Raw genomic sequence first — 12,521 nt, 5'->3', positions numbered from 1 at the left:
CATAGGTAAGTGCCTTAACTGCTAAACCATTTCTGTAGCCCCTATAAATGAACATTTCAACATAGCACTCTCTTGACCTAAAGCTCTTGGCTCAAGGCTTAAACCCTGCCTCTGTCCTGTACCTCACAACCCCTCAGGAGCAGGAGCTGCTGGGGTTTCACCCCTGTGCAGCCAAGGGGCTGCTGTCAGACAGGCCAGGCCTGGGCTGAGTCCTTACTGTGTATGATTTCTGTTCCCTGCTTTGTTTGGGGAATTAACAACAAAGCATGCCTGGCTTTGAGAGATGAAGCAGCCTAAAAATAATTAGGAAATGCTGCTGCCTTCTTTCTAAATTTATCTTTATCTTATCTTATTATTATTATTTTATTTATTTATTTTTGGTTTTTCAAGGTAGGGTCTCACTGTAGCTCAGGCTGACACAATCCTCCTACCTCTGCCTCCCAAGTGCTGGCATTAAAGTTATGTACTCCCACACCCAGCTCCTAAATTAATTTTAAATGTTGGAGTGTGTACCTTATGTCTCAAGCTGTGGGTTTTTTTTTCTAATTTTTTTTTAACATTTAGTTGTTACTTAGTCATTTTTCCTGTTTTTTTCTTTATTTTCTTAAAAATTATTTTAATATATTTGCACACACACGTGTGTGTGGGTATAGCATGGCCTTTTACTGTTGCAAACAGATGCCAGATGTATGGTTCACTTTTTGTATCTGGCTTTATGTGGGTCCTTGGAAATAGAACCTGTGGTAACAGGTTTTGCAAACAAATGCCTTTAACCACAAGGCCATCTCCCTAGTCCTGTCTTTTTCTTTTTTTAAAAAATACTTTACTATTTATTCGTGAGAGAGAAAGACACACACACACACACACACACACACACACACACACATACACATACACACAGAGAGAGAGAGAGAGAGAGAGAGAGAGAGAGAGAGAGAGAGAGAGGGAGAGAATGGGTGTGCCAGAGCCTCCAGCCACTGGAAACAAACTCTAGACGCGTGCACCACCTTGTGCATCTGGCTTACGTGGGTCCTGGGGAATTGAACCGAGGTCCTTTGGCTTTGCAGGCAAGTGCCTTAATCGCTAAGCCATCTCTCCAGCCCTCTTCTGTCTTTTTCTGAAGCCATTTGGTTGGCTGCTCTTTCCTGTGCACCTTATTTACTCTGCAGAAGCCCAGGTCTCACATGCAGACAGCTCACTTCTCCTCTCAGCTGTCCTTTGCAGTGCAGAAGCAGAAATTAGAGTCTTCATTCTCCTCTTGAGTTGCAGTGGTTGTATTTTGGTATTTGAACCTACAGTCATCCAAGTTTATGTCATTCATCCTAACCTGAGGGTCTTGGTGCAACCTCCGCCACCTCATTTAAGATTAGAACCTAGGGCTGGAGAGATGGCTTAGCGGTTAAGCACTTGCCTGTGAAGCCTAAGGACCCCGGTTCGAGGCTCAATTCTCCAGGACCCACGTTAGCCAGATGCACAAGGGGGCGCACGCATCTGGAGTTCGTTAGCAGTGGCTGGAGGCCGTGGCGCGTCCATTCTCTATCTGCCTTTTTCTCCCTCTGTCTGTCGCTCTCAAATAGGTAAATAAAAATAAACAACATCATCAAAAAGATTAGAACCTAAAGTGTTGGTAGCTTTAGCCTGTTTTTAGTCTCTGACCTGGTGATACCCGAAGGGCTGCCTGAGCCCGGAGAGCCATGCCAGGGTCGCTTGAAACTGTAAACAAGCGTTTGAGACGTGGCTTCTCTAGAACAGCTTCGCATGGAAGGACCAAGGCGCCACGTGCTGAACTCCGTGCCTGCTTTCTGTTTGTTCAAGAGAGCTTTGCAGTCTGTGTACACCAAACTGGACGTGCTGTGAAGGAGGCCCTGCCCTCACCCGCGCACCTATTGTAGCAGCGGTCTCTGGCACTTCATGTAAAGACCAGCTGATAACTACTTCAGACCTCGCAGGTCATTTTACCTTTTGTTGAATAACTGAGTTTACTTATTTATCCATTTCTTATTTTTAGAATGCAAACACCATGCTTAGCTTTCAGGTTGTAGCAATATGTACTGTAGGCAGAATTTGGCCCATAGGATACAGACTGTTGAATCTTGGTTTAAAGCTGCCTGTCCAGTATAGTAGCTGCTGAGCATTTGAAATGTGCTCAGACTGACGTAGGGTATATACACAGACGTAAAATACCTTCAGAATAGTAAATCTTCAGTGTAAAAGAATGCTAAGTATCATAGTAATGACTATGTATTAATGTTTATATATACTGAATTAGGTAACATGCACTGAAATGATTTCACCTTTTCTTTTAATTGGCCACTAGGAAATGTTCTTACTGCATGTGGTTTACATTATTTTCTGTTAGCTAAGGTTGGTCTAGAGTCTGCTTCTCCTTTCTCGGGCTGGGTAAGCTTTGTTCCATGATTGAATGAACAGCTGGCTCCCTTGGCCTTCACCTCACGTCTTACTTAGTTCCTAAAAGTTAAAGGGAATGAAACATTCTAACAACTCAGGCCGTCATCCAGGGTAGCGTGGTGCAGCGCAGCACTTCAGGTTAATCGTTGTCCCATATCTCACTTAACATTCATTTTCTACATTTTATTTTGAGAGATGAGAAAGGGTGCTCCGGGGCCTCCAGCTACTGCACACGAACTCCCTATGCATGTGCCACCTTACGCATCTAGCTTATGTAGGAACTAGGGAATCAAACCTGTGTCCTTTGGCTTTGCAGGCAAATGCTTTACACTAAACCATCTCTCCAGCTCTAGTCATTGTCACATATCTTGAGAAAGGTTTGGAAAGCACCATTTTGAACATTTTTTTGTCTGAGTTTTTTTTTGCATTTTATTTTCAGGTTTTGGACCCCAGAACAAGAATGATTTTATTCAAGATGTTGACTAGAGGAATCATATCAGAGATAAATGGCTGCATCAGCACAGGAAAAGAGGCAAGGTTTTTCTCGAGATGATTGGATGATTTCATGTCAGTGCTCTTATTGCAAACACCAAGTAAAACTTACCTACTTAATGAATACATTTTTGTCCTTAAAAAGAGGAAAGAGAGCCAGTCGTGGTGGCACACGCCTTTAATCCCAGTACTCGGGAGGCAGAAGTAGGAGGATGGCTGTGAGTTCGAGGCCACCCTGAGACTCCATAGTGAATTCCAGATCAGCCTGGGCTAGAGTGAGACCCTACCTTGAGGCCCCCCCCCCCAAAAAAAAGAGGAAAGGGAGCTGGATGTGGTGATGCACACCTTTAATTCCAGCACTCGGGAGCAGAGGTAGGAGGATCGCCATGAGTTCAAGGCCACCCTGAGACTACATAGCGAATTTCAGGTCAGCCTGGGCTTGAGCCAGACTCTACTTGAAAATAAATAAATAAATAAAAAATAAAAGAGGAAAAGGGGGTAGGTCAAGAGAAGGTAGTAGAAGGATTACTTTCAAAATATGTATATATGTACATATAAGTGTATGTATAAAAATAGTCAATTTAAAAAATTTGAGGAAAACTAAGGTGTTCTTCACAGAGAAACTAGCTGTCAGATGAAATTTAAGCAGAAGTTATAGTACTGTTATGAGTTGAATGTTCATGAACCAACTATATATTACAGTGTTTTGAAGCAGAAAAAGGTGGTCACACCCAGTTCATGATGGCATAATAGTTTGTTTTTCTTTATATATAAACATAGCAAAAGGCAAACATGATTTTTTTTTTTTTTTTTTTTTTTTTTGAGGTAGGGTCTCACTCTAGCTCAGGCTGACCTGGAATTCACTATATAATCTCAGGGTGGCCTTGAACTCATGGCTGTCCTCCCACCTCTGCCTCCTGAGTGCTGAGATTAAAGGCATGCACCACCATGCCTGGCTTAATCATGATTTTTTCTTAAAATACATTTTATTTATTTGAGGGAGGGAAAGAGGCAGAGAGTGAATAGGTGCGCCAGAGCCTCCAGCCAGTGCAGACGAACTCTGGATGCGTGTGTCACCTTGGGCATCTGGCTTATGTGGGTCCTGGGGAGTTGCACCTGGGTCCTTCAGCTTTGCAGGCAAGTGCCTTAACCCCTAGGCCATCTCTGCAGCCCTGATTATCATTACTATTATTATATTTATTGAGGGAAGTACAGAGCCAAGGAAAGGCACCCATATGGCTAGAGATCCCATGTGGAGGGGCTGGAAAAAAAGCACAGAATGCAAAAAGAAAGTTCAAGGAGTCTTGCCATGTGGGGAGCTGGAGGAAATAAAGAACCCATGTTGAGACTAAGGGCTGGGGGGCTCGCCTGGGCCAAGCCAGCCCAGGCCCAGCTGAGGGAGAAACTCACCCATAGCTGGAAGTTCCCAAGTGGTCAGAGACTTTTGTTTTTTTAATTCACATCTTCAAAAAGATGAACATGTTACTTACTGCAAGGTATTTCAACATACTTGGCATTAACAACTATTTTTAAATTTTATTTGAGAGAGAGATTGAATGGGCACTCCAGGGCCTCTAGCCACTGCAGACAAACTCCAAAAGCATGTGCCACCTTGTGTATCTGGCTTACATGAGACCTGGGGAATTGAACCTGGATCCTTGGGTTTCACAGGCCTGCATCTTAATTGCTGAGCTATTTCTCCAGCCCCATACTTGACTTACAAGGTGAGAATTAACTGAAAAGTAAAACATGGTAGTTACTTAACACAAGTTTTATTTTCTTTGTTTTTTGACTTAAAATAGGCTAATGTATACCATGCTAGCACAGCAGATGGACAGAGCAGAGCAATCAAAATTTATAAAACTTCTATTTTGGTGTTCAAAGATCGGGATAAATATGTGACTGGGGAATTCAGGTGAGCCTGGGTTCTTTCATTTCCCTTCCCTCCAGTGCTAAAACGGAAATGCAAGGATAGAAATAATAAATGTTTTTTTCTTTTTAAGATTTCGTCATGGCTATTGTAAAGGAAACCCTAGAAAAATGGTGAAAACTTGGGCAGAAAAGGAAATGAGGAACTTAATCAGGTGCGCAGGTGTAAGGGGGGGTGTGTGTGCGCACGCGCTCGTTGCCAGCCCTTCCTGTTGTCCAGTCGAGGGACTTGTTAGTTTATTCGGCTCTACTGGACGTACTGAGCTAAACAGAAGGAGCAGTTGTGAACAGATGGCAGCTACCTGTTTTCTAAGCTTCTGTGGCAGAATTGTACCGTGACCTAAGGAGCCTGTAAGCCATGCGAACATGTAGACCATGGCCTGACAGCAACAAAGACCCGTCACAGAGCTGTGACAGTGAGTGACATGCTTGGTGATGGTAATGATGTCACTTAAAACGTTCCACTGGAGTTTTAGCAAGCTAGGCAAGAGACGGCTGTGGGTCAAGTGCATGCTGTGCTTGTGGGAGGACCTGTTGGAGCCCCGGAACCTGAGGAAGAAGAAGGCTGTTAGGTGTGAGTCCATTGACTTCAAGCATGTTTCAGGCTAATCAACTTGAAAGATATCTGGAGACATACCTATTCTATTTCATCACATTTTCCCTCAGTTGAGCCCCTCTGCAAGTGGGCTGGGATGAAATAGCTTACCCTCCAGTATCCTGATGTTCTTGGTGGTGTATAATGGTGGCTCAGCACCGTTGGGTTTTTAGAGTTGATGAGACGTCTTCGTACAGTTGAGGACGTGGTGCTGTTTCTAGCAGCGCTGCTGGCCGTAGCTGTGACTGTCGTAATTACGTAGGTGCCCTTTGACTTTCAGCCATCGTTTTCTCTGTTCTCCCAGGCTGAACACAGCAGCGATTCCCTGTCCAGAACCAGTAATGCTAAGGAGTCACGTTCTTGTCATGGGTTTCATTGGCAAAGATGACGTGTAAGTATAGAGAAGGCCAAAGAATTTCATGTCCAGAGCTTTAAATTAGATAATGTATGACTATTTTCCATGTAAATAGCTCCTTGCCCACCGTTAGTGAGAAAACCATAAACTGTTATAATTTACCAGTTTGAAATCTTACAATACTTCAGAATAACAACGTTAATTGTTTTATTAATGTGTTTTATTTAAAGTATCCATAATTGGCAATCTTGGAGTGGCCGACATCATCCCATGGATAGGTCACATGATGAGTTAGAGAGAAGGTACATGTGACAGTGTAGTATGAAGCCAGAAAACTTGTTCTTGGTCATTTTACCTTGCCTTGTTGTGTTTTCTTCAAGGCCCGCACCACTATTGAAAAATGTCCAGTTGTCAGAATCCAAGGCTCGGGAATTGTATCTGCAGGTCATTCAGTACATGAGACGGATGTATCAGGATGCCAGGCTGGTCCATGCTGATCTCAGTGAATTTAACATGCTGTGAGTGTGTATGTGTCTATGAGAAACTTCCCTTAAGTCCTTTCCTGTCCTTCAAAATTATAGGCAAATCACAGTTTACAAAGTCCTACTGCATCTTCAAGTTAGAAAGTTGCCTTTCCCACAGTAAGAGCTCAGCATGGGCCTTGTCTCTGGTGGCCTTGGCACAGAGCAGACCTGTGGGACTGATGACGTAGGTTGGCATTGGCGTGCTCATCTCACGTGGGTGCAGCCCTGGGTTCCGTCTCCAGCAGCACCAATGTGGGGACAGTACAGGACTGGGTTCATCGTTAGCAATTACGGGGCTTTAGAAATTTTCTCAGTTTTCCCAGATGCACACAGTGCGACGTTCATCTGGAGTTTGCAGCACCTAGAGGCCCTAGCATGACCTTTCTCTCCTGCTCCCTCCCTCTTCTCTTTATGCTTGCAAATAAATTAATTAAATGTTTTTTTCTCAAGCTGGGCATGGTGGCACACACCTTTAATCCCAGCACTTGGGAGGCAGAGGTAGGAGGATCGCTGTGAGCTCGAGGCCACCCTGAGACTACATAGTGAATTTCAGGTCAGCCTGGGCTAGAGTGAGACCCTACCTCGAAAAACCAAAAAAAATAATAATAATAAATTTTTTTCTCTGTTTTCCTTTGTTAATCAAGATGATCTTGATCATTTTATGAATTACTTATCTTAAGGTGAATTGTTGTTATTATTATACATATACAGATATATATTATATATATATATATACACACACATATATATAATATATATATATATAATATATATGTATATATATTTATTTTTTGCCAAGCATGATGGCATATGCCTGTAGTCCAAGCATTTAGCTGCTGAGGTGCTCAGGCAAGAGAAGTGAGGGTTTGAGGCAAGCCAGAGCTACACAGAAAAATCTTGTCTGAGCCAAGTATGGTGCACACCTTTATCGCTGTGAGTTCGATGCCACCCTGAGACTATATAGTGAATTTCAAGTCAGCCTGGACTACATTGAAACTCTACCTTGACAAACAAAAAGTCTTGTCTGGCGGGCTGGAGAGATGGCTTAGCAGTTATGGCACTTGCCTGCAAAGCCAAAGGACCCAGGTTCAATTCCCCAGGACCCACGTAAACCACATGCACAAGGCGGTACATGCAATTTGCAGTGGCTAGAGGCCCTGGCATGCCAATTCCTTTTCTGTTTTAAATAAATAAAAATAAAATATTTAAAAAGGAAAAGAAAAATTTTGTCTGAAACAATAGAAGTTTTTTAAACAAACAAAGCACTAGTACTTCATAGCCTGTGTTTCTGGCCCACAAGGTACCATGCTGGAGATGTGTACGTTATTGACGTGTCTCAGTCAGTGGAACATGACCACCCACATGCTCTGGAGTTCTTGAGAAAAGACTGTGTCAATGTCAATGGTGAGTAGAGTGAAATTTTCTAGCCGTTTGTTTGAGTTAGTTCTGTACTTAGTGAAGCATTAGATAAGAACACTACCTGGTGTGGAAGGCCCCGCCCTTGACCTGCAGCACTAACAGAAACATCACTGGGTTGCCCAGCACAGTGAAGCTGCCCCGTTCATTCTCGGGGTGGTGTGCACTTTCCCCTTTGCCGGGGCACGGCATAGTGGAGCACTGACCTTCCTGCCTCCGGCAGGTTTCTTTCAGAAGCACGCTGTCGCCGTCATGACTGTGCGAGAGCTCTTCGACTTTGTCACCGACCCTTCCATCACGCGTGACAACATGGACGCTTATCTCTCACAGGTAGGACGGTGATGTGCATTGGTGTGGCACTGGTGAGGGCCACAGGCACCCTCGTGTAGTTCACCCGTCTCAGCAGCCTCCTAGTTCATGGTGTAGCAAGGGACCAGTGTGAAGAGGTTTCTGGACATCACACATCTGCTGAGATTGCAGAGCTTGCCAGCCTTCAAGAGCATTTACTAAGAAAACATGGATGTTGGGTTTTTTTTTATTTTATTTTATTTTATTTTTTGTTCATTTTTATTTATTTATTTGAGAGCGACAGAGAGAGAGAGAGAGAATGGGCATGCCAGGGCGTCCAGCCACCGCAAATAAGCTCCAGATGCGTGCGCCCCCTTGTGCATCTGTCTAATATGGGGCCTGGGGAATCAAGCCTCAAACCGGGGCCCTTAGGCTTTACAGGCAAGCACTTAGCCACTAAGCCATCTCTCCAGCACTTTTTTTGTTTTGTTTTTCTTTTCTTTTTTTTTTTTTAATTGGTTTTTCGAGGTAAGGTCTCACTCTAGCTCAGGCTGACCTGGAATTCACTGTGCATTCTCAGGGTGGCCTCGAACTCACAGTGATCCTCCTACCTCTGCCTCCCCAGTGCTGGGATTAAAGGCGGGTGCCACCACGCCCGGCTGTTTTGTTTTTCTTTAGTTATTATTTTTTATTTTTTTATTTGAGACAGAGAGAAAGGCATACAGAGAGAGAGAGAGATTGAGTATTGGTGTGCTAGGGCCTCCTGCCACTGCAGACAAACTCCAAATGCATGCATCACTTTATGCGTCTGGTTTTTATGTGGGTACTGGAGAATTGAACCCAGGCCTTAACTTTCCAAGCCAAGTGCCTTTAGCCAATGAACCATCTTTCCAGCCCAAAACTTGGTTTTTTGGTCATTAATTTTTTTTTTTCTCTAGTGTTTCTCAGGGGCCATTTCTAAATTATAGTATTTTTTTAAATGCAGGTAGAATATACATTATGTTATGTACTAAGCATTGAATACATTGAAATTATTGTGCAAGCCACCATTTTTCATCTTCAGATCTTTCTTTTAATCATCGCAGACTGAAATTGAATACCCACTAACTGATCCCCAACCCCTAGCAACAGCTGTTCTCCTTTAAATGAATTCAACTGCTCTTGGTACTTTTAACAAGTGTAATAATGCACCATTTGTCTTTTTGGAGTTGTTTATTTTACTTAGCATGGTGTTCTCCAGGTTCATCCATACAGTAGCATGTGATAGGGTTTCTTCTTTCTTTTTTTAAAAATATATTTATTTATTTGAGTGAGAGAGAGAGAGATAATGAGCATGCCAGGGCCACCATCCACTGCAGAGGAACTCCAGACACATGTGCCCCCTTGTGGGTCTGGCTTACGTGGGTCCTAGAGAGTTGAACGGGATCCTTTGGCTTTGCAGGCAAACTCCTTAACTGCTAAGCCATCTCTCCAGCTGGGTTTCTTCTTTAATGCTGAATTATACTGCATTTTGAATATGCCCATTTTGTGTTTTGTCTGTCTGTGGACACATGGACTTGCTTCCACCCTTTTCTGGCTCTTGAGTAATTCTGCTGTGAACGTGAGCATATATAAATAATGTGTCTTCCAAGACATTGTTTTGAATGTGTTGCAGCCAGGTTCGCATTGCTGGTAGAAATCACCCAACCAAGAGCAGCTTCTGAGAAAAAAGAGGTTTATTTTGGCTTGCAGGCTTGAGGGGAAGCTCTATGATGGCAGGGGAAATGATGGTATGCGCAGAGGGTGGTCACCCCCGGCCCACGTCAGGTGGACAATCGCAACAGAAGAATGTGCCAAACACTGGCAAGAGGAAACTGGCTATAACACCCATAAGCCACTCCCAGCAATACAGTGCTTCCAGGTGGCTTTAATTTCTAACTGCCATCAGCTGGGGGACCTAGCATTCAGAACACCTAAGGTTATGGGGACACCTGACTCAAACCACTGCAGAATGTATGCTTTCCCCGAAGCTGAGTTGCTAGGGCATTAGTGTAATTTATCTACAGTTTTCAGGGACCTGTTGCTGACCGTATGCCTGAGTCCTTGTACAGCTCTGCCCCCTGTGGGCAGGGATTCCAGCTTCTCTGCATGCTGGTCAGCACTCCCTGGAGCATGACACAGGAGTAGCCATGCTAACGGATGTGAAGGGGCATCTCAGGGTGCCTTTGACATGCATTTCTGGAGTGGCCAGTACTGCTGAGCATCTTTTCCTGTTTGCTGTCCACATGGACATCTTAGGGAAGTTTTTTCGCATTCTCTTTGTCCACTTGTGAGCAGGCCATTGTTGGTTCTGTTGAGAGCGGTCACCCTTTCAGAGCTGTGAGCTGCAGTGCTCTGTCCCGTGCCCTGTGCTTTCCTGGCATCCTTTGATGCACAGATGCCTTTTATTTTGATGTAGTCCCATTTGTTTCCACTTTGATCCTCTGTGAGCCCATGGATCTTGAAGCAGTGGTGCATACGTCCGCACACGAGGCTCTCAGGGTTGGTCTTTGCCGCTCGTGCTCCCTGCTTCCCTGGGAGCACCTTCCCATCTTTGCTTTCATTCCTCTGGTTCTGCTTGCTGAACTCGATTTGTTCTTTGTTTTTTAAACAAATGTCTTAACCACAAAGCCGCCCCTCCAGCCCGATTTGTTCTTATTTTTGTGTGTAAGTGTGAAGAGTGGCACTTATGAAGATTGAAACAGGTTCATTACAAAATCAGGACTTGTATCTTCTCGAGATTGAACATGCAGGAACTTTTGTTTTCTTTCAAAGGCCATGGAAATAGCATCTCAACGGACCAAGGAGGAAAGGTCAAGCCAAGATCATGTGGATGAAGAGGTGGGTCTGTTGTTTCTTCACAGCCTCACACAGGGCACGTGGGGGCACGGGGAGCAGAATACATGACCAGAAGCAGCTTGAGGAAGGAAAGGGGTCATCTTCGTCTCCAGCTTCAGGAGACGTGGCCGTGACTGACTGGGAAAGCATGGCGGGGCAGCGGGGGCAGCGGAGTGAGAGGGGCGGGGCGGCCCTGCCCGCAGTGAGGGTGACTCTCCTCCCAGCAACGAGCCCGGCCCAGAGTCTCTAATGAGCTCATCAAGACACCGTTCCAGTGGTGGCTGAGTCGCGTCAGGCTAACCGTACAGCTGGTGAGGTGTCTTGTTTATGCTTTGAGACGGGGCTCCGTATGTAGCCCAGGCTGGCCTCAGACTCAGCATCCTGCTTGTGTCTCCTAAGGGCTAGAATTGCAGGCATGAGCCACCATGCCTACCTCACACACTCGTGGGGTCTTTGTTTTTGGTGATGCATATTAGATTTTATGATTTAGATTGCATGCTATAGAATTTGAGTTAAATTGTGTAATTTTCTTTGTAGTAGATTGTTCACTCAGAAATCTATTGGCTCATTGTACTAAGTAGTGAAATCTTTTTTTTTTAATACTTTATTTATTTGAGAGAGAAGCAGATAGACAATGGGTGCATCAGGGTCTCTGGCTACTGCAAATGAACTCCAGATGCATGGGCCATCTTGTGTATCTGGCTTTATGTGGTCCTGGGGAGCAAACCTTGATCCTGTAGCTTTGCAGCCAAGCGCCTTCACTGAGCCATCTCTCCAGCCTCATGTAAGGCAGGTTGGCTTCAAGCTCCTGCTCCTCCTGCCTCCACTTCCCAAATGTGCGGATTACAGACGTGCACCCCCTGCCTGCTTTATGTGTGCCGGGGCGGGACTTAGCCCTCCCACGTGCTGTGCCAGCGCTCTGTCCACGTAGCTACGTCCCCAGCCATGGAGAAAGTGTTCAAAGGGCTTCTGACATCTGTGAGTCAAAGGCCTGGTTTAGTTTGCAAGTGTGTGATTTTTTTTTTTTGTGCTCAAGCCATTTTATTAGACGGGAAGGCGGACAGGGGCCCAAGACATCGGCGGAGTGCCACGTCCTTCGCAGTGCCGATCTCCACGTCCCCCTCGTCGCTGAAAGGAGTGTGACATTGGTTTAAAAACTTAGGTTAGTCTAGGAAGTTAGGGCAAGGGTACTGAGTGCGTGTGAGAAGCACGGAAGAGCGCTTTCATTCAGGTTTGTTTTTCCCATCTGTTAGGTGTTCAAGCGAGCATATATTCCTAGAACCTTGAATGAAGTAAAAAATTATGAGAGGGACGTGGATATCATGATGAAATTGAAGGAGGACGACATGGCCATGAACGCTCAACAAGACAATGTGAGTGGCTTCATCAGTCTGTAGAAACACGTCAACCAAAGATGGGCACTGTCCTGACGGTGATCCTGGCTTTGAGCTAGGAGTTTGTTGGTGTTTGAGAGAGGGTTGACAGATTGGAGAGAAAAAGAAAGATGTATATAGATGCCTAGATTATAAATGTCTACTGGGTCTGTTAACCTGGATTTCATTAGCATATATACTTGAACATTACTTCTATTAAGGGATTATATGGTAAACACTTTGTAGCGGCACAGAAAACTGAACCATTTATTTAGGTTTTTATA

The 12,521-nt window shown here is 44.6% G+C and overlaps 1 protein-coding gene across 4 annotated transcripts in view; it reads left to right on the top strand.

Annotated features, from left to right (window-relative positions):
• Riok1 (RIO kinase 1) overlaps window positions 1-12,521 on the top strand; it is a 34,714-nt gene that overhangs the window by 10,485 nt on the left and 11,708 nt on the right. For all 4 annotated transcript variants that reach the window (XM_004666154.2, XM_045136331.1, XM_045136332.1 and 1 more), the window contains exons 6-14: window positions 2,849-2,941; window positions 4,704-4,816; window positions 4,905-4,985; window positions 5,730-5,816; window positions 6,161-6,298; window positions 7,605-7,708; window positions 7,944-8,050; window positions 10,802-10,867; window positions 12,118-12,237. In XM_004666154.2, the coding sequence (XP_004666211.2) occupies window positions 2,849-2,941; window positions 4,704-4,816; window positions 4,905-4,985; window positions 5,730-5,816; window positions 6,161-6,298; window positions 7,605-7,708; window positions 7,944-8,050; window positions 10,802-10,867; window positions 12,118-12,237 (909 nt within the window). The remainder of the gene's footprint in view (window positions 1-2,848; window positions 2,942-4,703; window positions 4,817-4,904; window positions 4,986-5,729; window positions 5,817-6,160; window positions 6,299-7,604; window positions 7,709-7,943; window positions 8,051-10,801; window positions 10,868-12,117; window positions 12,238-12,521) is intronic.

The sequence above is a fragment of the Jaculus jaculus genome, chromosome 17 (genome assembly GCF_020740685.1).
Source record: "Jaculus jaculus isolate mJacJac1 chromosome 17, mJacJac1.mat.Y.cur, whole genome shotgun sequence".
NCBI lineage: Eukaryota > Metazoa > Chordata > Mammalia > Rodentia > Dipodidae > Jaculus > Jaculus jaculus.
Note: the sequence above shows the minus strand (reverse complement) of the source record. Positions and strands in the feature narration are given on the sequence as shown.